The 25,604-nt window shown below is 39.5% G+C and overlaps 1 protein-coding gene across 3 annotated transcripts in view; it reads right to left on the bottom strand.

Moving 5' to 3' along the window:
• SEC24D (SEC24 homolog D, COPII coat complex component) overlaps positions 1–25,604 on the bottom strand; it is a 112,332-nt gene that overhangs the window by 79,523 nt on the left and 7,205 nt on the right. For 2 of the 3 annotated variants that reach the window (XM_030917614.1, XM_030917622.1), the window contains exons 3-7: positions 21,554–21,683; positions 14,338–14,486; positions 12,518–12,793; positions 12,096–12,226; positions 2,281–2,392 (exon numbers count right to left, since the gene is read on the bottom strand). In XM_030917614.1, the coding sequence (XP_030773474.1) occupies positions 2,281–2,392; positions 12,096–12,226; positions 12,518–12,793; positions 14,338–14,486; positions 21,554–21,683 (798 nt within the window). The remainder of the gene's footprint in view (positions 1–2,280; positions 2,393–12,095; positions 12,227–12,517; positions 12,794–14,337; positions 14,487–21,553; positions 21,684–25,604) is intronic. The other variant, XM_010364856.2, reaches the window with a different exon arrangement.

The following is a 25,604-nucleotide window of genomic DNA, read 5'->3' on the forward strand; positions in this document are numbered from 1 at the left end:
TATAACATTTATCTCACTGAATTAATATTTAGTTATCTCTTTTTCCTTGCCAGATTGTTCACTCATATAAAAAAAGAGTCGTGTCTTTTATTTCTGAATAGAGGCAGTGAAGTTAAGAACACAGGCACTTGCATCAGAATGCTTGAGTTCAAATTCTAGCTTTGCCTCCTACTAGCTACATTTCTTAGGTAAATTAACCTAAGCATTCTGTGCCTCAGTTTTCCACTCTGTAATACGAGAATGATATTAATGCCTATCTCATAACATTACAGGTGGATTAAATGAATTATTCCATATAAAGTGGTTAGAAAATTGTCTTGATACATACTAAGTACCTGCAACTATTAGCTATAATAATGTTAATTTGTATATTTTGATTATATTATTAACCTCAGGTTTAGCATAGAGGCCTGGCACATAATAGGTACTGAACAAACATTTTCTGGATGTACACACGAATGAGTGAAGTTCCGAACAAGTGGAATTCTGATCCCTGTTAGCTCAAAGATTTGTGGGAGAGACTTATCTAAACCACAGTAAAATTTAATGTGATGGGGTGAAATATATATGAAGTATTACGGGAAAAGACACTGGAAAAGACTTCAAAAAGAAAATTTAAATTGAGTTTGGAAGTTTGAAAGAACTAAATGTTTCCCAAATAAAGGGGTGAAAGTCATATATTCCAAGTACATGGGTCTGATAAATATTGGTCAACTAGTATGTTCTAGATACCAGATGAATTTCTAAGGATACAGTGGTAAACAAAAAACCATCCTCAGGCTGCTGCACAGAAAACAGTACAATGTGAAAATGAGAGGCATGAGGAGAAAGAGGATGAGTTTGCTATATGAAGGCAGTTGTAAAGAAAGAAATAGGTGGGAGATGAGGCTGGTCAGGAAAATTCTTTAGGTTAGAAAAAGCCCCACATAATGTTTTATATTTATTTTAAATATTAAATAAAATAAATAGATACTAAAACACTTATATAACACTTATCATTAGGTTGAAATTAAATTGCCACTTTTATGGGTCACAGTGATAGGAAAAAAATCAACAATTTCATATAGCTCAACCTACTATCTACCAAGCCCTAAATGCTTTACAAATATAAACTCATCTAACTAGTTGGAATGGGTTCTGTAAGTAATGAGGAAGAAAAAAATTATTTTTACACTTGATCTTAGCCAAAAGGCCAAGAAGAACAAATTATTTTTAGAATAATAAATGAAGTCATCTGAATTGTTCTAATATTACTATCTACAACACCTATAATTTACATGAAACCCTTCTGTGTATTGAGCCCTCTATACACATATAAGCATACTTATATGTGTGCGTGCATACACACACACACACACACACACAAAGACTCATGCACACAGTCACCTCTAATTCTCACATTGGCTTTGCAGGGCCAGTCTGAGTCTCCACATATTACTGAGGGTGATGCTGCGGTTGAGAGAGAGGTGAAATGGACAAAGCTCACTTGGGCAGTAAGGAGTGGAGTCTGAATTCTCCCAATCAAACCTCTTTCTACCTCACTGTACTATCTGCTCTATAAGCTTAGCTCCGAAGGCAGCACAGAGGATAGAGAGAGGATCCTCAACTAGAGCTTGGCTAGCTCAACAACTCTGGGATGAGACAAAATACTTGTTTGTATACTGATGTTACGCTTCTAGGATTGAGTACACGATTCATTAAAATGGTATATTCAGAATCTCAGACATCAGATTTCATCGAGTTATATTTTTAACTTGTCATGAACAATATGGTAATATATTCTTGAGCTTAGAGGTATGGAACAGTAGAGATGCAGCTCAGCTTCTCCTCTTCCCAGTTTACATGTGGGAAAATAGAACCCAAAATGTTAAAAAGATCTGCTTAGAAAATGTTGTTGGGGCTAGAACCAGGTCTGCTGACATCTCAAAGAGTGTAATTCCTTACTGCTCTGCTTGTGCCAGCTTTCCAACATAGTGAATAAATTAAACCAAAGTAGGGTATAAACTAATTTAAACCCATAAATTAAAATAAATAATTGTTTTAAGCAGATATATTGCTCTGTACCTCACTGGAAACTCTCCAGACTTCTATACACAGAGAATAAAATTCAGTTGATAGCACCCTCTTAGTACTTGAGGGATTAATGGAGAACTGGTTCATTATCAGCTATAATGGGGTTTTCCATTATTAAGAGCATTATTGAAGGGTGTCAGTGTATTTGCTTTAAAAACGATGGGAAGCTTTAAAACCTTAATAAACGGCATAATTAAAAACAAATACCTTGGTCTTGTATTATACAATCTGTAGTGACCAGCGGAGGGATCTGGCCTCTGGTGTTGGTGGCATAAACTTGTCCTCCTCTGCTGGCTCTATCATTCTCGATCACCTGGATCTGATAAATAAGACATCAAGAGCTCGTTAAAGTAGGTTCAGGTCCTTCTCAACATTCCATTTAGAGAGTACCCTTGCTCTCTCCTCCCTCCTTTTCCCCTCCCTCTCAATATTCACACACACAGAGACACACATACACACACAGTCTCACACACTCACACAAACTGGCATTTTCTAAATCCTTTCTGTTCATTTCAGATCAAATTGTCATGGAAAAACCTACCGTGTCTTCAGTCAAAATGGTTACAATTTTAGAATAGTAATTTCCAATTATATTCTGTAATTCTTTAGCTTCAAATCTAACAACGTGACCCTTCAGAGAACTTTATTTTTATCTAATTTGTTAGTTAGGAACATAGGTAAGCATTTTCTTTCTGGAATGCTGTGGCACAATCATGGCTCACTGCAGCCTTCACCTCCCTGACTCAAGCCATTCCGAGTAGCTGGGACCACAGGTGGGTGCCACCACACCTGGCTAATTTTCTTTTTCTTCATCTTTTTGCAGAGACAAGGTCTCCTCTCCCTATGTTGCCCTGGTCTCAAACTCCTGGGCTCAAGCAATCCTCCTGCCTTGGCCTCTCAAAGTGTTGGTGTTACAGGTGTGAGCCACTGTACCTGGTCAGCATTTTCTTAAAAAAAAAAAAAAAAAAAAATCTGGTAACAAAAGAAATTGAAAACAACTATTTAAAGGAAATACTGGCCTGGTACAATGGCTCATGTCTGTAATTCCAGCACTTTGGGAGGCCAAGGCGGGAGGACCACTTGAGCTCAGGAGTTCGAGAACAGCCTGGGCAACAGAGTGAGGCCTCATCTTTACTAAAAAGGTTTTAAAAATTAGCCAGGCATGGTGGCATCTGCCTGTAGTCCCAGCTACTCTGGAGACTGAAGTAGGAGGATTGCTTAAGCTCAGGAGTTCAAGGATGCAATAAGCTATGATCGTGCCACTGCATTCCAGCCTGGGCAACAGAGCAAGATCGTATCTCAAAATAAACAAAGAAAGGAAATACTTTTTCAAATAAAAGAAACTTCCAAAAGGCTAAAAATTATCTCAGAAGAAATTATTTATAATATACAACCTATAAAAAACCTTAACGTTCTCCTCAAATGTCTTTTGATCTTCAATTTCCTTTTCAAGTTTCCCCAACTGTATCCCTGGCTCCTTGAGATGTAAGACACAAACGGTATAAAGCAATCCCATGTGGGTTTTGCCCACTATAGAGAAGTCAACAGGAGCAAAAGACTCTTAAGTTCTGTCATCTAATGTGGAAACATCTGGTATTTCTCTCTTAAAAACAATTGTTATTGATGAAGATTATAAGAGATACAAAATGTCTTTCTGTTCTGATTGTTTAGGAGTGAAAATTATGAGCAAAATCTAGTAGTATGCAGTTAAAAAGAGAATAAGAAAGAATCCCGATAATTATGTCCCTCTTTATCTTCTCCCTTCCCTCGCTTCTTTCTTCATAGGAGAAACAAGGAGGAATAAAAGGAAAAAAAAAATGGAGAGGGTGTAAGAAGAGGAAGAAAAAACTGGAGAAATAGGAAGTGTGTCCAGACTGGAGTAGTGTGTCCAAACTGCACCAAGGGTGCAGTTTTTAATATTCCTAAAACCATTAATGATATGAAAACTGCCTTCTGCAAACTCTGAAATGTTGCTGTCTCTACTTTTCCCTCCCATTCCATCCAATCCAGTCCCCAGCTGGTACTGACAACATTGGTTTTATGAAATGCTGATGACAGATTTAGCCTGCCTTTAAGTCTACAGGTCTTCTCTCCTAATTTCATAGGATGTGAATTGTTATTAGATTAAAACATAAAATGGCTCCAAATGTAACTGCTGTCAGACACAGATAAGCCTAAAGCTACCATGAGCAGAGACAAGAAGCAGAGAAACTGAAACACTGTAATTATATTCTGTATTTTGACCACAAGGTTAATCGAATTCATTAAAAATAGAGTTGATTTTTATTTTTTTGAGACAGGGTCTTGCTCTGATGCTCAGGTTGAAGTACAGTGGCATGAAGAGGGCTCACTGCAGCCTCAATCTCCTGGGCTCAAGTCATTCTCTTGCCTCAGCCTGCCAAGTAACTGGGACTACAGGTGTGCACCACTATGCCCAGTTAATTTTTAAATTTTTTGTAGAAATGGGGTCTAACTTTGTTGCCCAGGCTTGTCTAAAATTCTTGGGCTTAAGTTTTCCTCCTACCTTAGCCACCAAAAGTGCTGGGATTATAGGCATGAGCCACTGCACCTGGCTTAGAGTTGTTTTTATATTATCAGTATTTATTGCAATCATTTCAACCAACAAAGATTCAAATATGAAAGTGAGGTAAAAACCATGATAATGTATTAGTGTGCATAATATACAGAACACATTGAATATAGTCTTCAATAGACTATATTTCCAAAAAGTTTATTTTTAAATTATCCATTTGCAATTTACAAAGCCCTGCCTCCAAAGAAACAATGTTATCAGTAGTAATTACATTTCTAAATTAATTTATATCTTGGATGGAATACTACAAAGAAAAGAGTGGGAGATATTAAAGTAGTTCTGATAATTGCTAAAAAATACTCTGCCTTTTTTTATTTACCTCAAATGCATGTTCTTGAAAAACAGGCTTAGAGATAAAGAAGCATCAACAGCAATTTTGACTGTGACTCTGTACTTGAAGGGTTTAGCTTTAATGACAGTGATTCTTGATAATTCCAAAACTACTTCAAAAGTTATAGACTTATTTTTCCTTCAGAAGATGTACTGCTAGAATTACGGTTACATTTATCTGCTATGAGTGGAGCATTCTGAGTTCATAAAACAGAATTGGAAAAGAGAAAAAAAGAAAGTGATTATCTTGAGATAAGTGAACAAGGATAAGGGAAAAACAGGAAGATGTGTGTGCCATGCAAGAAAGGCTGCTTAGCAGGATCATGTGAATTTTGGAGTGGTAAGATAAAGGGAGTAGAAAGCACCCAACTACTGAATAATCCTCTTATGGACACAGAAAAGGAGAGAGGAAGAGTTTTGATGATGATACATTTCCTTACTTTCAAAATTTATTTAAAACCACCACCCAAAAGGGTTGTAATAAGCACCTAAGCACCTAGCTCAGGACTGGAGTATAGCAGAAGCTCAGTAAATGTGACTTTACATCTTTCTTTCCAGAAGGAAAAATTTATTTTGTTAGCAAAAGCATATTCCTTTGGTAATAGGAACACGAACAGGCTCCATCTGACCATCACAATTTCATTAGTTTTAAGATAAAAATAAATACTGGACTGATTTGTCTGTATGTATTATAAGGGTCCTGGATGAGTCACAGCATCTACTCCTTCTTGCTTTCATTGCCTATTTATTTATTCATTCATTCATTCAAGGAATATGTGGACATATACTATGTATCAGGCTCTGTTCTAAGTGTTAGAGACACAGCAGTGAACAAAACCAAATCCTTGCCCTCATGGAGTGGACATTCTTGTGCAGAAGAAAGGCAATAAGTAAACAAATGTACAAGTAATACACCCAACATCAGGCAGTAATCAGTGCTGTGGATATGGAGTGATATGGATGGGGTGCCAGGGAGACTGAGGATGAGCAATGAGGACATTAAGGAAATGAGGACATGAGTCATGCCCTGCATACATCTAGGGGAAGAGTATCTAAGCAGAATAAAGGCAAAGGCCTTGAGTTAGGGCCATGCTTGGCCTGCCAAGGAACAATAAGGAGGCTGGTGTGGTTGGTCAAAGGGGGTGGAGAAGAGTGGTAAGAGACAAGGTCAGGGGTAGGGGGTGTTTGTGTGTGTGTGTGTGTGTGTGTGTGTGTGTGTGTGTGTGTGTTCGCGCGCATGTGGCAGGGGGTGAGGGAAGCCAGGGGTGGCAAATAATGTAGGGTCCTGTAGACTACTGTAAGAACTCTGTTTTTTAACTGGAGTATTGGTTTCCTTAGCCATGACATGATCTGACTTAGAATTTGAATAGATGACTCTGGCTGCTCTGTGCAGACTGAAAGGGCAGGGAGACCAATTAGAAGACTCTTATAAAAACCTAGATAGGTAAATAGTAGAGGCTTGGAACAGGATGAACAGACAAGGTAGGACCAAGAGAATTAGCTAAAGAACTAAATGTGAGATGTGCAAGAAAGGAAGAATCAGAGATGATTCCCAGGTTTTTGGCCTGAGGAGCTAGAAGAATGGAATTGGATCTGGATTTCAGGGAAAAGGTCTTTACTAGGAATATCTGCACTCATTCGAAGTCACGAAAATAGATGGAATTATCTAGAGTGGTGCTTTGCACACTTAGGTGTGCCTAGGAATCATCTGAACAGCTTGTTGAAACACAGATTCCAAGGCCTTACCCTTAGAGATTCTGATTCCATAGGTTTGTGCTGAGGCCTGAGAACATGAATTTTTAATAAGCTCCCAGATGATGCTGATGGTGCTGTCCTGGGAGCACATTTTGAGAAGTATTATCTAGAGAGTAAACGTCAATGGAGAAAGGGACAGGTCCAAAGACTAAGTCTTAGGATGCTTCTAACACTAGGTGGTCAGAGAGATGGGGAGACATCAACAAAGAAGACAGAGCCTCCAGTGGGGTAGACAGAGATGTAAGCAAATGGGTGGAATCCCAGAAGGCAAATGTAAAAGTTTCATTTCAAGGAGAACGGAGTAAACAGATGTGTCAAATTGCTGCTGATGTCAAGTCACATGAAAGCTGAGAAATGACCATTAGATTTGGCAACAGGAAGTCATTGGTAATTGAACTAGCACAGTATTGTGGGGTTGTGGTGATAAAATCTAAACTGGAATAGGATCAAGAGTGAGTGGGAGGAGATGAACTGAAAACAGCAGATATAGGCAACTCTTTGGGAGATTTCTTGCTATAAAAGAAAGCCAAGAGATGGGAGGAAACTGAATCCAGGTTTGGGGAGAGGCCAAAGAAAGCTTCTTTTATTAATGATGGGAGGCATCATAGGATATTTATATTCTGACGAGAATGAACTAGACAGAGAAAAACTTAAGTTCATTTTCAAAGAAGTGTAGATGATGCAAGAGAAAGGGAATGTGATGGTTAATTTTATGTGTCAACTTGGCTAGGCCATTTTTGGGACAAATACTAGTCTAACTCTAGATGGTGCTGTCAAGGCATTTTTAAAGTATTTTTTAAGATCGAATTAACATTTAAACAGGCAGGCTTTGAGTAAAGCAGATTACTTTCCATAACGTGGGTAGGCTTCATCTAATCAGTGGACCACCTTCGGAGAAACAGGTTCCCTGAGAAAGAGGAAAATTCTGCCTCCAGATGCCTTTAGACTTGAGCTGCAATATCAACTCTTCCCTAGGTCTCCAGTCTACTGTCCTAACTTTCCAATTCAGTCCCCATAATGAAGTAAAACCATTACTTAAAATAAATCTCCCTCGTTCATTCTTTTAAGCCATAAAAGTAATGACTGGGAATATGATTATCAATAAAGGCACTAAGAATTGTCAAAATTTAATTTCTAACATGTTACAGCAGTAGACAGTATTACAAATCTTCAATGTTAAATTCAAATAAATATAGAATAAGTAACAGATTACAAAAACAGTCAAAATTATCTGCACTTCCCTATATAAATGCTCTTTTCCATGTTGCCTTGCCCCTCCTCCCATCAAGAAGCAAAGTCCATTTTTGAATCTGAGGCAGTCTTGTGACTTGCTTTGGCCAAGAAAATGTAGCAGAAGCAGCGATGTGCCCGTTCCAAGCCTAAGCCTCAAAAGACCATGCACACTCCTACCTTCCCTCTTGGATGTCTGCCACCCCATGAACAAACCCAGTGTACCCTGCTTGACAACGTGGCCTGGTCATCCCCCATGAACAGATGGGTACCAAACACAAGATACACAAATGACACTACCTATGATGGGAAGAGCAGTGCCCCTCAGAAAGATACGTCCATGTCCTAATCTCTGAAATCTGTGAATATTACTGATACAGGAGGGGGGCAGGGAAGTGCTGGGTAGAGAAAGGTGGGTCCCCGGGTAGGGCTCTACTCCCAGGGACGTAGGTGAGGACAGGCACTCGTTTCCATGCCCAAATGGTGCATTTTCCAAGACCACCCTGGCCCGCCATGCCCCCATCCTGGGCCTATAAAAACCCAAGTCCCTAGCAGGCAGACACACAGGCAGCCAGATGTGGAAAGGAGGACATCAGCGGATAAAGATACAAGCGGCTGAACGGCGAGAGGACGTGGAGGGAGAACACCGGTGGAAGAGCACACTGACAGACATGGTCAGATGCAGAGTTTGGGCGGGGCAGTCGGAGGAGAGCCCGGGCCACTGAGTGGTAGGACTCCAGGTTCCCTCTGGTTCCCCCAACTGCTGAGAGCTACTTCTACTCAATAAAACCTTGCACTCATTCTCCAAGCCCACGAGTGATCCAATTCTTCCAGTACACCAAGGCAAAAACCTGGGATACAGAAATCCCTCTGTCCTTGTGATAAGGAAGGGGTCTAACTGAGCTGGTTAATACAAGTTACCTATAGATGGCAACTAAAAGAGCACCCTGTAACACATGTCCACTGGGGCTTCAACTGTAAACATTCACTCCTAGACACTGCCGTGGGAGTTGGAGCCCCACAGCCTGCCCATCTGTATGCTCCCCTAGAGATTTGAGCACTGGGGCATTGAAGAAGTGAGCCACATCCCCATTGTATGTCCTGAGAAAGGGACAAGGGAACCTTTTCCATTTCATTACCTCATATGGCAAAATAATTTTATTAAGGATCTTGAGAGGAGGAGCTTATCCTGGCCCTGAATGGAATCACATGTATAAGAAAGAGGTAGAGGAATTTTGAGCCAGACACCCAGAGAAGAAGACACAAAGAAAAGGAGGACTGAATGTGACCACAGAAGCAGAGCTTGGAGTCATATGGTCACAAGCCAAGGAAGACCTGAAGCCACCAGAAGCTGAAAGAGCCTAGGAATAGATTCTCCTCTATAGCCTTCAGAGGCAGCACAGCCCTGCTTAGAATAAATTTCTATTGTTTTAAGTCACCTGATTTGTGGTAATTTGTTACAAATTTGTTACAGCAGCCATAGGAAACTAATACATTATCCTAAACCATCCATACCCTAGCCAAGCCTCCAGCTGACCCCAGATGCGTGAGCAAGCCCAGCCAAAATCAGGTGAGCCCGGCCCAGATTAGCAAAGCTGTCCAGGGAACCCACTGGGTCATGAGCATTAATAAATAGTAGTGCTAAGGCTACAGTAACCAAAACAGCACGGTACTGGTACCAAAACGGTACCAAAACAGAGATATAGACCAATGGAACAGAACAGAGTCCTCAGAAATAATACCACATATCTACAACCATCAGATCTTTGACAAAGCTGACAAAAACAAGAAATGGGGAAAGGATTCCCTATTTAATAAATGGTGCTGGGAAAACTGGCTAGCCATATGTAGAAAGCTGAAACTGGATCCCTTCCTTACACCTTATACAAAAATTAATTCAAGCTGGATTAGAGACTTAAATGTTAGACCTAAAACCATAAAATCCCTAGAAGAAAACCTAGGCAATATCATTGAGGACACGACACAGGCATGGGCAAGGACTTCATGTCTAAAACACCAAAAGCAACAGCAACAAAAGCCAAAATTGACAAATGTAATCTAATTAAACTAAAGAGCTTCTGCACAGCAAAAGAAACTACCATCAGAGTGAACAGGCAACCTACAGAATGGGAGAAAATTTTTGCAATCTACTCATCTGACAAAGGGCTAATATCCAGAACCTACAAAGAACTCAAATTTACAAGAAAAAAACAAACAACCCCATCAAAAAGTGGGCAAAGCATATGAACAGACATTTCTCAAAAGAAGACATGCATACAGCCAACAGATACATGAAAAAACGCTCGTCATCACTGGCCATCAGAGAAATGCAAATCAAAACCACAATGAGATACCATCTCACACCAGTTAGAATGGCAATCATTAAAAAGTCAGGAAACACCAGGTGCTGGAGAGGATGTGGAGAAACAGGAACACTTTTACACTGTTGGTGGGACTGCAAACTAGTTCAACCATTGTGGAAGACAGTGTGGCGATTCCTCAAGGATCTAGAACCAGAAATACTATTTGACCCAGCCATTCCATTACTGGGTATATACCCAAAGGACTATAAATCATGCTGCTATAAAGACACATGCACATGTATGCTTATTGAGGCACTATTCACAATAGCAAAGACTTGGAATCAACCCAAATGTCCATCAGTGACAGATTGGATTAAGAAACTGTGGCACATATACACTATGCAGCCATTAAAAAGGATGAGTTCATGTCCTTTGTAGGGACATGGATGAAGCTAGAAACCATCATTCTCAGCAAACTATCGCAAGAATGGAAAACCAAACACCACATGTTCTCACTGACAGGTGGGAATTGAGCAATGAGATCACTTGGACACAGGAAGGGGGACATCACACACCAGGGCCTATTGTGGGGTTGCGGGGAGAGGGATAGCATTCGGAGATATACCTGATGCAAATGACAAGTTAATGGGTGCAGCACACCAACATGGCACATGTATACATATGTAACAAACCTGCACGTTGTACACATGTACCCTAGAACTTAAAGTATAATAACAAATTAATTAATTAATTAATTAAATAGTAGCGCTAAGCTACTGTTTTGTAGCAGTTTGTTACACAGCAAAAGTTAGCTAATATGGTAGCTTTTCGTGCTCCTTAATTTCTAACTTCTTCTACTTATGTTTACAGAACCTATTCAAAGACACAAACTAACTGTAGCCAATTTCATTATTATTCCAAAAGGATTTTACATCCCAATGCCATAAAATTGGCAGCTTCCCTGCCCCATTGACATTGGGCTTTGTTTTATGACTTGCTTCATCCAAGGGCACATGAGTGGTTATAACACATGCCACACATGAGTGGAAGCTTTAAGAGCTGTTGCACATTTTGGCCAGCTGTTTCCTCCCTCCGCCACAAAATAGCATGTCCTCAGTAGTGGATGCCTCTTTACTCTGGATTCTGGAGTGATAAGGACGGATGAAGCAGAGCCTAAAGCCAATCTGCAGTTGCTGCAGCCTACATGTAAGCTGAGTGATAAATACATCTTTGCAGTTGTAAGCAAAGTTGGGGATTGTTTGCTATGCAGAATAGCCTTGTAAAGCTTGACTGATAAAATTATTAAAGAGTAACCCTACAAAAAAATCACTTGAGTGAAGAGTTTAGTTCTAACTTTACATAAACAAATTTTGTTTTTTTAATGTGCAAGATGTAAAATATACTTTCAGTCTCTATGGGTTTCTCTTATTGAAAAGGATCCTTTAGTTATCTAAAATAGCATGTTTCTATAGGATATAGTCTGTTAATTACTCATTACATAGCAATAGATACTGCCAAAATATGTCAATGTAAACATTATAGACACTTCCCAGTTTATACAACACCAAAAAATAAAAATAAAAAAAAAAGTTAACATAGGCTGCTCTTTCATGGAGACCTTTAGTATGCCCATAACCCTAGCATACCTCCCCCCATACACACATATAAGGAAGGAAGCCTTCCCTCTATGTGATGAGTATCTCCTAACTTCTGTGATAATGAACAGGATAAATGCTAACAAACTGACGAGTTGCTGAGAAAAATGAATGCTCCTTTGTGAGTGAGACTCTGAGAGTGAGTAGAGCACTTACTGGGCTAGGGATAGAATCAGGATCCAGCTTCTTCTGGGGCTGTGACGGACCAGCCAGCTGTGCAGGACCTCCGGGGAAGCCTCCTGGGTAAGAGAGTTGTGCGCCTGCCATCTGGGGGCCAGAGTTGGCTGCTTGGAAAAAATTTAAAGAGAAATGACTATCATCCCAAATCCAGCATGTAAGACTTGTGACGATATTATGCTGTTCAGTCAAGCATGTTGTATTTCTCATCTTATTAAAAAAGGCAAGGAATCAAGTGTGAATGTGGTTCCCCATTTCTTTGCTCTTGCCAAAACTCTTCAAAAACTACCGTTTCTTAAAAGTAAGTGATAAATACCTAGTAACATAGGAACAAAGCTGATTTTCAGTTAAGGGTTCCCCTGGGTAACCCAAAGCATTTCCCTGCACCCTGTCTACCTTACCCTGCTGTGAAGGATATCCAGCACCCAGGGTCTGGCCTGGAAGAGGTGGGGGTTGGTACTGAGAATTTGGAGGAGGAGGCCCAGAGAGCCCGTCTGGCCTGTACATTGGTGGAAGCAAAGGTGAGGCACCAGGACCATTGAGTGTGGTGGGTGGTGGTGGAAGAACTTGAGATCCAGGCTGCAAAATGGACGGCTGTGGAGGTCGTGGAGGAGTCTGCAATGATGTGGCTGACAGAGGGACAGGGGGTCCCTGGCTTGGAGAAGCCATGCCTGAACCTGCATGAGAAAGAAGACCAGCCCACTTAAATACCACATTTCTTAATTCTCTGACTTCTGCAAAGTACATGATAGAGATGCTTGTCTTCCTGACATAAAGCAAGAGGACACCCTTAGAAATACATGCTTGGGTTTTTTTGCCACAAATTGAAATCTTCATTCAGAAAACAGAACAAATACTATTTTACACAACTGGGATTGTTTCTTAGGACAGGGTCTTACTCTGTCACTGAGGCTGCAATGCAATGGCAAGATAATGGATCACTGTAGCCTCAACATCCAGGGCTCCAGTGATCCTCCCACCTCAGCCTCCCAAGTAGCTGAGACTACAGGCACACACCACCATGCCAAGTTCATTTTCTTTTTATTTTTATTTTTTATTTTTTTTGTGGAGATGGGGTCTAATGATGTTGCTCAGGCTGGTCTCAAACTCCTGGGCTCAAGCAGTACTTCCTCCTTGGCCTCCCAAAGTGCTGGGATTATAGGTGTGAGCCACCATGCCTGGTCTGGAAAATTTTTAAAAGGTAAAAGCAACATTTATAATTTAAGCAAGGGAATTCATAGGATAAATTTTAACTCAGTTGTGTAATTACATGATGTACACATTAATTAAAGAATTTGTATCTGGTACAAAAATCTAGAAAATCGTATAAAAATTCTATTACATAACAAGCATTACTCAGGTAAATTGCACATTCAATAAATTATTTGCATCCTGTGCGTGACTTGATCAAACAAATTTCAGAATTAGGTAGAAATAACCAGAGAGAAGAGAAGGGCCACCAACATGCTCTCCAATCATATTGGAAACAGCTGTAAAACCAGATTATGTTTCCTTTCTCTGATTATGGGAAACTGGGTTGCTTCTTTGGAGACTTATCCATTTTGAAATGAGTAAAAGACAGAAAATAGAGGGGTTCTAATTACACTTCAGAAAACTAATTTTAAGTAACATGGAAATATTCTTCATCTAGATAAATGGCCGACTGTGCTGTCATTACAGTGGAGCTTTCCATGACTCATAGGATATACAGCATTTCTGTTGATGTAAATCTCAGTACTGTGACTCTTTCCTCTCTTATTCTTCTCTTTTCTGCCTCATAACATCTGAGCTTCCATTCTTTCCATGATCTAAACACATAATTAAAATGCACTGTGAAACAATGAGTACTATATTTCTGATTTGGGGGCCCCATCACAAAAAATACAAGGTTTAAATTATCCTTATTTTATTTCTTAAAATAATTTCACTGTTCTAATGCTTATTTGTTAAGTCAGGATTTTTTGTCTTTTTTTATTGTTTGATCATTGAATGGAAGGTATTCTGAGGGTCCTTCAATTACCTTGAAATAAGTGGCAGCATGATCAAGAAAACAATTAACTATAGCCCTACATAAGATAGATGCTTTATTATTAAAATGTCCAAATACTACTTCAACACAGTATGCCCTAGTTACATCTATTTTAAAAATGAAGAACACCTCCCTCATTAAAAATAACCAGGACACAAGGCAGTCAATAAACACTAATAATAAAACTATTACCATAGCTGTTGATTTGCATAGCACTGAGCTGGCTGCCCAGCTGGGTGACAGATGAAGTGGACATAGGACTTGGGTAAGATGATTGTGCAGAGGGTTGGTATGGTGCATATGAGGATGCCACACTGTTGACAGGTGGAGGGCCTGGAAATCTGAGCAAGGAAAACAGGATGTTAAACAATATCATAGCATCTCAAGCAAATGACATACAACAATGTAATTAAATAAGCCTGTCTAGTGGGCCTAGGAAAATGACTGATATTATATACTAAATCTTTAATTAAGTTTGACATGAGCTCAATATGATCATGTAGCATCATCTTATATTTATGCTCACATGCTGAACATGCCAAGACAGAAAAAAAATCCTACTGTGAGCATAAAACCAGTTCTGGAAATCAGTTTGGGAAACTGAGCCCACCAGAGCCTTATCTATACTAAAGTTAATCATCAGTAGAACGAAAATTAAGAAAACAATACAGCCAGAAGCAGTGGCTCATGCCTATAATCCTAGCACTTTGGGAGGCTGAGGTAGGAGGACAACTTGAGCCCAGGAATTCAAGACCAGCCTGGGCAACATAGTGAGACCCTGTCTCTACAAAAAATAAAACAAAATAAAATAAAAAATTAGCCAAGAGTACTGGCACTACTTGGACGGTTGAAGTAAGAGGATCACTTGAGCCCAGGAGGTCAAGGCTACAGCGAGCTGAGACTGCGCCACTGCATTCCAGCCTGGCAAGAGAGCCAGACCCTGTCCCAAAGAGAAAAAAAAAAAATCTAAAAAGTACATCATGCTTTACCTTTGATTTAGCTTGAACTTATTATTTATTTTTTCTTGCTCTGCATTAAACAATGGCCACTATCTGGACAGTGTACCTAGCATGGTTAATCTGCCAAATGGGATTAAAGCCTGCCTGAGAGTCACATTATAAATTCTTATGAATTTTAAATAAAATTGAATTTTCCCAAATGGTATACTCTGCTTTCGATTTCTCTGTAAACTGGAAACTATTTCCCCATGGCCCATGTCTTGCCTTCTGCCTCCTACTGCCATTGAGAGGTTAGGAGCAGAGCCTGAGGGAAGCCATTGCTTGCCTAAAGTCTCACAATTTATTTGTGAAAACACTAGGACCAGCGTTTTTCCAGGTCTTCAGTGAGTGCACTTTTCAAAGCATCACACTAATTTTATGTTGTCATTTTTCTCCATATGTTTAAATTGATTATTACAAACAAAACAGAAAAGTAACCTTCTAACCATTACTCTGAGTGAACGACATTTAGCATATTTGCAGAATAATATCTCACACTTTGAGATAAATAGGTGAGTGATGAAAACTCTCTTTTCCACTCATACCTCTGAACAGCTTATTTCTGCAGTGTATGTTTCATCGGAAGCCGGAACTGACTTTGTAATTTAGGACTCTTCTGCAATGATGCAGAAAAGCCTGCCTAATAAAATACATGTTGCAAGAAAAAAAAAAAGAAAGAAAGAAAATGCTCTTTCCAATGTACCCACAAGTACAAGCTATCCTATAGCAGAAAATTGTCTAGAAATGATTGAATGAATAACATTGTAACCCAAAAATATTGTTAAACAAAACTATCCAATTTCTCTCCTGTCAAATTTTCCAAAAAGCCCAACACAATTAGACTAAGCACCGTTTGACTTAAATACTTTTTGGAAGAAAATGAATAAAAGACAGAAAATACAAACATTAACTTTTCACAGTAAAAGTCTTCTTTATATCTCTAATCAATTAATGACACTGGTGAAACACAAGCACAAAAAATCTAATTCTAGTCTCACATGACACATTTAAAATATGTTGTGATCACTAAAAAAATGATTTCAAGAATTATATTAAAGGTCTGTTTTGTAAATCCATTGTTTCCTAAGATGAAAACATTTCTTCTTTTTAAGAAATAATACTTTGTCATCTTTTAAAAAAACTTTGTCTGCCAGACACGGTGGCTCACGCTTGTAATCCCAGCACTTTGGGAGGCTGAGGCAGGCGGATCACGAGGTCAGGAGATTGAGACCATCCTGGCTAACACGGTGAAACCCCATCTCTACTAAAAATACAAAAAATTAGCCGGGCGTGGTGGCTGGTGCCTGTAACCCCAGCTGCTCGGGAGGCTGAGGCAGGAGAATGGCGTGAACCCCGGAGGTGGAGCTTGCAGTGAGCCGAGATCACACCACTGCACTTCAGCCTGGGCAACACAGCGAGACTCTGTCTCAAAACAAACAAACAACAAAAAAAACTTTGTCATAGGGAATAAATGAAGTAATTGCACACAGGCAGAATACACATGTACTACAGAATATATTCATGGATGCAGTGAGGTATGGTTACACACTTTGGATTTGATAAGCAGAAACTGGGGATGCTGCATTTATATGGAGAAAAAAGCCCCCCAAAACAATGTCAAAGGTGTTTCATAAATGTTAATACTTTTAAATATACAATTCTGTGAATCATTTTTGTTTTTACAATACAGGTAGGACAAAATATATTTCAAACAGGAGTTATAACACAAGCAGCTTCAAGTATTTTTTTTTAACTTAACAAAAGTTAAGGATTTAAAATAGAGAATGAGAGACTGTATAACCATCAGTTATTACTTTCAACCCATAAATGCCTACTTATCATTCAGTGCCTAACATGTAGCCCAGGAGTTAGATTTCAGAAATTCACAAATAAATTATTTCTTTCTGACCAACTTAAATATGGTAAGTTTTAAATAGATTTGGTTTTTAAAAGCAATTATTATCAATTTTAAAATAAACAGAATAGTATTAAATGGCTAACAAAACCCTCACATAAATGAGGAAAGAGATGAAAGAACATCTTAAATATACAAATTTATTTATTTATTTATTTTTTTTTTTGAGATGGAGTTTCATTCTTGTTGCCCAGGCTGGAGTGCAATGGCAAGATCTCAGCTGCAACCTCTGCCTCCCGGGTTCAAGTGATTCTGCTACCTCAGCCTTCCGAGTAGCTGGAATTACAGGCATGCACCACCATGCCCAGCTAATTTTTGTACTTTTAGTAGAGACAGGGGAGACAGGGTTTCACCATGTTGGCCAGGATGGTCTCAATCTCTGGACCTCGTGATCCACCCACCTCAGCCTCCCAAAGTGCTGGGATTACAGGCGTGAGCCACAGCGCCCTGCCCATATTTTTTAACTTCATTACTTTATTCAAAGTCACATAGCATGTCATACAAAGCAGAGGTGGGAATCCAGGTCCTCCTGCCGTAGCATGGAAACCACTTAATCTCTGTAGCTCTAAGCTTTCAAATTCTGAAAAAGAGCAAGTAAAATGGAATGACCCCCTTTTTTTTTTTTTTTGCTATAATGTTAAAATGAAGAACCATACAGAGTTAAATAAATGTTTATCATGTTGACTGCCTTTATTTAACATGGCTCTAGACTGAAAAACATTCAATTATATATTTTAATTTATGGTTTCATTGAATGTCAAGTATATATTTTAATTTACTGTTTCACTGAATGTCAGAGAAGAGCAGATTCACCATCAGAAAGAATTCAATAAAGAATTACTACCAGATGATTAATAAAACCTGAAAATTTTGCCTCGATTTAATCCTAATCCTCTGTAGAGTTGATTCCGTTTTCTGTGGCCTGTTCAACTTCAAACACTTCCCATTTTCAAGTTTGCAACAAATTGCTCAAGAAATGAGATGTATGCTGAAGTTTGTATGCGGAATTAAGATCCCAAATTTTTCAAAATCTGGTTGAAACAAAATCAGAATTTTGAATACCTAGCCCATAGAGTAGAAAAAATGAAAGTTCCACTACATCCTAGCATCGTTTTCCACATTAAATAAAATTGAAGAAAAAACAACTATTTCTCATATTTTTATTGCTCCTTCCTTCATCTTTTGTTGCAATCAATTTCTTAGTAGATTCACACATACTAGCTTCAATTTGGGAAGATGGGTCCCCTGTTCCCTCAAATTCACTGTTTCTTCATCAGAATACATCACTTACAATTGATTGATTGAATTTTTATCTTATAATTTAAAACATTGATTTTTAGGTTGCAGATTTTATTTAATATCCTACCCAGTAGTAACTCTATATAGATAACTTTAGCACTGCTTGCAAGTTTAAGGAATTTATTCTTCCTCAGTCAAATCAAAAAGACAAATAACTAGGTATGACTTTTAAATTTTATAAAACATTATATTTAAAATAGCAGTATTTTACATATAAAAATTTTACATGTTAAACTCAAATCAATGTAGTAACTTTTTTATATCTTGTTTCTGTTTGATAATTTAGATACAGTAAAATTAAAATATTTCTTTGGTATACTAAGTACAAGTGACACAGATAAAATGCTAGAATCCACAAAGAAAAGTCATATGCCATCTATGCTCTTTGACAGCCTCTGTCATCAGACTGGTATGATTCACCTGCACAATCACGGTGCACTTTACCCTTGCATTGCGCTACATTCACAGAAGTGTGTTCCATGAGGGCAAGGCAGCAGGAAGGCTCAGCCTGAAATACTACACTTTTCCCTGACTTTTTCAGTTTTTAACCCCAATTCTAACCTTCAAACCAGTATGCAAGTTGTAGCAAGTGAACAGTAGAAGAGAGAGAGTAAAATCTGTCAGTACTTCCCTAGGAATCACCATAAAAGCAGCTTCTTTAAGCTGTCAAGAGATTTCTGAGCTGTCATGAGTAACTACATTGAGCTAAGGATGGACATGCTATAAACAGTGGACTTTTCAGATTCAATGGAAATGATACTGACAAATGCTAAGGTGCTGAGTCCATGGGCACTGTGCACTGGGAAAGGTTACTCTGCATGCGTTAATCACTAAAATCCTCAAAACCATGTATTATTGTTAAAATCGTCATGAGCAAACCTAGGCACATAGAGGTTAGGTAACTTATCTAGCTAGTAACCATCTAGGCCAAGATGAGCAAACATGTCCTGACTCTAGAGTCCTCTGCTCTTCACTGGGCCAGACCCTGTGCTGGGCTCACAATCACAAAGTTAGGGCCTGCTTGATGGCAAAGTCCATGGTTTACTCACTCCTAAGCAACCTACTCAAGTGAAATAAATGGCAATAAACAAAACAAAACAAAACAAAACAAATCAATTCCAGGCTAATACCAGTGACTAAAACATTTTTCTCAACTTGAAACCAGCTGTTCAATCTTTGCATTTCTTTAAAAAAAAAAAAAAAATCTGAGATCCCTAGAAGTTCACAACAATAATGTTTTTTTTTTTTTTTTCTTTCATTCCTTGAGACAGGGTCTCCCTCTGTCGCCCAGGATGGAGTATAATAGCATGAATACAGTTCACTTCAGCCTTGACCTCCTGGCCTCAAGCTATCCTCTCACCTCAGCCTCTGAAGTAGCTGGGACCACAGGTGCATGCCAACATGCTTGGCTAATTTTTTAAATTTTTTGTAGAGATGGGGTCTCATCATGTTGCCCAGGCTGTCTCGAACTCCTGGGCTCAGGCGATCCTCTCGTGTCAGCCTCCCAAAGTGTTGGGATTACAGACGTGAACCACCACACCCAGCAATGATGAATTTTTCTAGGTCTTCTCCCCTTTACTTCTGGACTGAGAATTCTATATTCTCATTTTACAAGTGAGGAAAATGAGGACGGGCATGGCCAAGGAACTTCACCAGTGTCCACAGGTGGCAAACTGCTTGAACCAGAAGAGGCATCTTGGTTCTCCGTCTTTTTGCTCTTCCTCTCTTGCCTTTCTGTCACTCTTCTGAGACTCAGGGCAGTAGAGTCAAGTCCCGAGTCAGGCCCTTTGACTTCTTGCTCCAAGCTTAAACCACTATCACACTTAATGACCTACCCTCTGCATCCCATAGCTACCATTTCAACCGGCAAATGTTATTATGACAAACAAGAGTCAGCAAGTGCCTAACTCACAAATGCCCTGTAGGAGAATTAACCTGATGACTTAAAAAAAAAATCCCAGAGGGAGTTTTCCTATTATGGAGGACTATAGGCTTCATGAAAGGCCATGACTAAAAGGCTTCACCATTAGGAGGGTCTAGAGTCATACCTAGGGGTTACTGCCCACCCCCCCCACCCTCAAACCTTGCTACCTGGGAAGGAATCTGAGAAATGAAGCCTCTGGGTAATCCTGGGAGACACTCCAAAGCAAACACTGCCTGTGGCTTGGCACTGGCTTGGCACAGGTTCTCGGCAGCTACACCTCACCGGATAAACAATAACGGGATTTCTAACAGGGAAGGTTTGATGCTGGCTTCTTTCCCAGGGACTAGTCCCTAGTGGGCTGCAGGCTCTAAATATTTCATACATCTTGGCTTCTCCAGGCCTGCTTCCAACTTTTCCCTTCCTCAATTTATTATAAATACAAACACAAGATTTATTTCCTGTGTTGTTTTTACTACAGCTCTGCCTTTTGAGAATCCCTCACTGGCATCTGTGTGCCTTCCACATCAAGCTCCTAGACTTTACCACTGGCAACAATCTGATTTAATTTTAAAATATTTATTAAGCACCCATTGGCACTGAGCTCAGTTCTGTGAAGGATCTAAGAAAATAGAATGATTTAAAATTTTATTCAAGAATATAGGCCATGGGCATCTAAAGGAATTAGAAACTGACATGAAAGTCTAAAATGAACATAACTCAAAACTAAAAGGTATGGTATTGACACAAGTACTTTTTGATACATTTTAAAATACCTACTAATATTGTCTTTTTCTTCATAACTTTTCTTGTTTTTTTTTTTTTTGAGACAGGGTCTCACTGTGTTGCCCAGGCTGGAGTGCAATGGCACAGTCATAGCTCACTGCAGCCTTGACTTCCCGGGCTTACAGGATCCTCCCATCTCAACCTCTCCAGTAGCTAGGACTACAAGCATGCGCCACCAGGCCGGCTAATTTTTTCTATTTTTGTAGACACGGGGTCTCACTATGTTGCCTAGGCTGGTCTCAAACTCCTGGGCTCAAGCCATCTGCCCAACTCAACCCCTCAAAGTGCTGGGATTACAGGCATGAACCACCATGCCCAGCCATAACTTTTCTTATTGCTTTGTTTCCTAGGGCAGTTATCTAATAGATCCTTTCAGGGATGTAGACATTTCAGTCAAACTTTCAACCAATAAACATACAAGCTTAGAAGGTATTTCTGAAATCATATTAGGAGAATATACAAACGAAGGCTGGAATCTACCTAGCTTACCTTTGTTGAGGGTGACCAGCAGCATGAGCTCCATTCTGACCAAACTGATGGGGCCCAGGAGGTGGAGGACCCGGAGGCAACATTCCCCCAGTGGCAGTGACCCCCAAAGGCCCTGCTGGCTTCATCATACCTACAAGAGAGGGGCATGAATTTAGAAGTGTATTAAAGTACAAAGAGAGATGAGGCAAAGTCATTAGGTTAAAAATGAAAACTAGGTGGAGGAGGAGGGAAATAAATGGATTAGAACAAAATCTCTTTCAAGCTTAACCATCACCTACAGACCTGTCAACACCAGGCTCTGGCATGAGTATTTGACTATCATAATGATGAAAGAGGAGAAAAGAAGGGAACCATTTTATCACTAAACAGAAACTAAAACAGAAAAAAATAAATTTGCATATGACAGAGGCATTTGATAAAGCACATTATCACGCAAAGAATACTAGAACGCGCAATGAAAAACGGCAGTTAGATATCAGAAATAAACCTGGAAAAAGCAGGAAGGGTCATGGTACAGCATTCTAACTGTAACTAAATGGGGCATGGGGGAGAACACTAGAAATGCTTTTGACTTACAGCACAACAAAAGCAGATGGGGAGTAGGGTCTATTTTTCTAAAAATCCTGAGCACTTCCTTCAGAGCTTAATAATTTTTCCAGGATCCTAAACAGCTGGATGATAAACAGCTGGGGGACTGCTCACTGACAGTCAGACTCATCATGCTTGCTCAGACAAAATAGGGGACCACATGCAATTAATGAATGCTTCTGGGAATGACTGTTTTCATTTATTAGCAGCTCTTCTCAAATAGAGACCTTTAAAGACTTCTCTTTGGAACTGTCTTCAGACATTTCTCTCTTTTCTTCTTGAGAAATTGCAATAGAGGAGAGCAATCACTGGGCTTGGGTTAGAGCAGTTCAAGGCCCCACATGGTTACTTATTAGTTGTATGACCCTTGGCAAGAAGCTTATCTTTAAGGACCTCAGTTTTCTTCCTGCAAAATGAAAGGCTTAGACTAGATTACCTAAGACCTTTTCTAGCTTCTAGAAAGAAAAAAAGAGAAAAACTTCAATTATTCTATCTGCTCTCTCCACTTGCTTGTTTTCACTCGTTCAATTTACTTTTGACCATACCCTGCTCTCTGGCAAGGTCTTCGATGACCACCTAGCTGCCTGCTATGCACTCCCCGCTTTCACTTCGTCGTGGTATTTCATATTAACGTTTCCTTTATTCCCTCAGATAGAAAGTTTATTCCCTTGGATAGAAAGGAATTGACTGATGACGTGTAGTCACCCAGGAAGAGTTTCTTATATTGTCATATTGCTTTCAAGAGAATGCTTTCAGATGTTTGCATAATCTAAAATGACAGGTATCCAGTGAAGTGCCAGTCTTCGTGAATAATATTGAAACTTTTCAAGGTTTCTTCTCTTAAAATAGGATTCCTTAAACTGAGGACATTTTTATATTAATTCTACATAGTTTTACTTAGCAAATTCATACACCACTATTTTCAATAAATGTTATCCTTATAACACTACATTTTAATACAAAGTTCTAAACCCCAAACCCAGCAAAGTTAGAAAAACATGAGACTTGCAGTCACAGACAAGTTTGAATTTGTGACTCTGATAAGATATTTTATTTTTCAGAGCTTCAACTTGTAATCCCATGTCATGGCAATAATATTCCCTAGCTCCAAGGATTGTTCTGAGAATTAAATGAAGCAATGGATATGACAGTTTTCAAAACAGCTGTTTCGTCTTCCCTGGCCATAGCCCCTGCACTCTTTTCTTGAGCATTTTTATTCTAACAAAGCATATGCACCATAATTACAAACACATTTATATTTTCATTTTAAAAACATTATTTTGGACAAAAGTAGGCAATTCACAACAGTAGCATTAATATACATTCAACTTCGGTCTTTTTTTTCTTCTTTTTTTTTTCTTTTTTCTTATTTGCCTCCCGGCTCCCCAAAAATATTCCCCTTTTTAAAAAATAAGTAGGATAATAGCAATTTTCATGAAAACCCCTATAAACATGTCTAGAGAATTTAAAAAAAAAAAACAGCTCTGATAGATGCACGCAGAATTTATACATCAATCTTACTGTGCTCTCTCTTTTGTTTGGGAATCAACCCTATGGCAATGATTCAAATCATTCTGTGGCATTCTCAAATCATTCTCATTATTATTCAACATACACTTAAGGTGCCTTTGAGCCATTTGAGAGAAGAGACAACCATGTAAACAAATCATTACAATGTCTTGTGATGACTGTTACAATATGCAGAGAGACTACCTAACTCTTCCTGGGGGAATTGAGAAGAGTTCAAAGAAGGACTGCTTGAGCTGAATCTTGAAGGAGAAGCAGTTTTCTTCATATAGAAGACAGGATAAGGGATTCCAGTTAGAAGGCAAAGCTTGAGCAAAGACATGAGAGAGATGGCACAATCAGGACAGAGGAAAGGCTTGGTGTGGAGAGGCTGGGAGGGAAAGTAGCCAGAGTGGAGGCTGTCCAGGTTGGCTGGGATCAGACTGCAAAGTCCTATGCGTCACTTGCACTCCACCCCCAGGGCAAAGGGAAGTCAGTATCATTGATATCTGCAAAGTCATAGTCTTCCCCCAGCCATGTTACTGGCATTTTCAAAAGTACTCAAACACAAAGAGAATCAGGTTCTTTATAGAGCAGTATAAGAATTTTAATAGGAAAGGAACACCATGTAATGAGAATGAACTGTTCTTAGACAAACCCCATCAAAAAAAAATCTAAGATCACAAGTTGGTCTCTAATACAGTGGCAGATACTATAGACCAGTAAACTCAACAATTCCAATCCCCTTCTTACTTGCTTTTCTATTAATATTAATATACGGTCTTGAGGTGGAAAAGTGAAAATTCCTAGACTGCCTTACAATTTGTTTTGCCATGTGCTCTAAATTCAGCAAAGCAGCACACCTCTGGGAGACTCTGGTCAGCCTGGTGGCAGAGATGATTCTCCTGGGGAAGAAAGGTGGTGACTTCTGGTGGAATGGTACTGCATGGGCAATGTTCATCTTCATGGACCACATACTCCCAAGTCTGGTTCTCTGCCTTTTTCTGATGTTTTGTTTGCTTCCTGATACCCTTTAACAAATCCCTTTCCACTAGAGGGTACTGTTATCAGCAAAGGAACACTCACCAAACCACATCACAGAAAAGCATGCCTTGAATTTGGTCCTGGACCTGACAAACTAAAACCAAAAGTAAAAGCCATTTGTTGGGGGCAAAAATGTTTATCTAAAATAAACAAAGATAAACTCCCTATTATATGGGTAGAATTGTAATGGCTATGGTCCCTAAAGCACCGTGCTGGATGGTGCACCTATATAAGCTCACTATTAGGAGCCCTATCACCACCCCACAGCCCCGTCCTAGTTATAGGACATTAATAATTCTTAACTGTCAGTCTCCAGACCAGTGTCCTCAACCAAGGGCGATTTTGTCCCTAAAATAGGACATCTGGCAATGTCTGGGACATTTTTGGTTGCCACAACTCCCAGAAGGTTGGGGGAGGTACTACAGGCATCCAATGGATAGAGACCAAGGATGCTACTAAATATCCCACAAGGCACAGGATGGCACCCTGCTACCCTCCCCCAACAAAGAATTCGTTGGCCCCAAATGTCAATAGTGCTGAAGTTGAAAAACCCTACTGCAGAGAGCAGTACGCACAGCTGTAATTACTTCTCCACACTTACTAATGTGCTATGTAGCTTTCTAAAATGTGCATACATTGGATTGTGACCCTTCCCAGATTAAATCACTTCAGTGGTACTCTACTGCCCTTACAATAAAGCCTAAATTCCTTAAAATGATCCTACATTTCTCCACCAGTGGCATCTCTCACCGTTCCCATGCTACTCCCCAGCCATGCCAAATGTCTTGCAGGTCCTGAAAAGTACCGCCTTCCAGTCCCAGCAAACTGCTTCCTGACCTGGCTAATTTTCACTCATGTTTCAAGGCATTCCCTCCAGGAAGCAGCCCTTCCACCCTAAGTCTTGTTTAGGCGC

Source organism: Rhinopithecus roxellana, chromosome 2 (genome assembly GCF_007565055.1).
Source record: "Rhinopithecus roxellana isolate Shanxi Qingling chromosome 2, ASM756505v1, whole genome shotgun sequence".
NCBI classification, from domain to species: Eukaryota; Metazoa; Chordata; class Mammalia; order Primates; family Cercopithecidae; genus Rhinopithecus; species Rhinopithecus roxellana.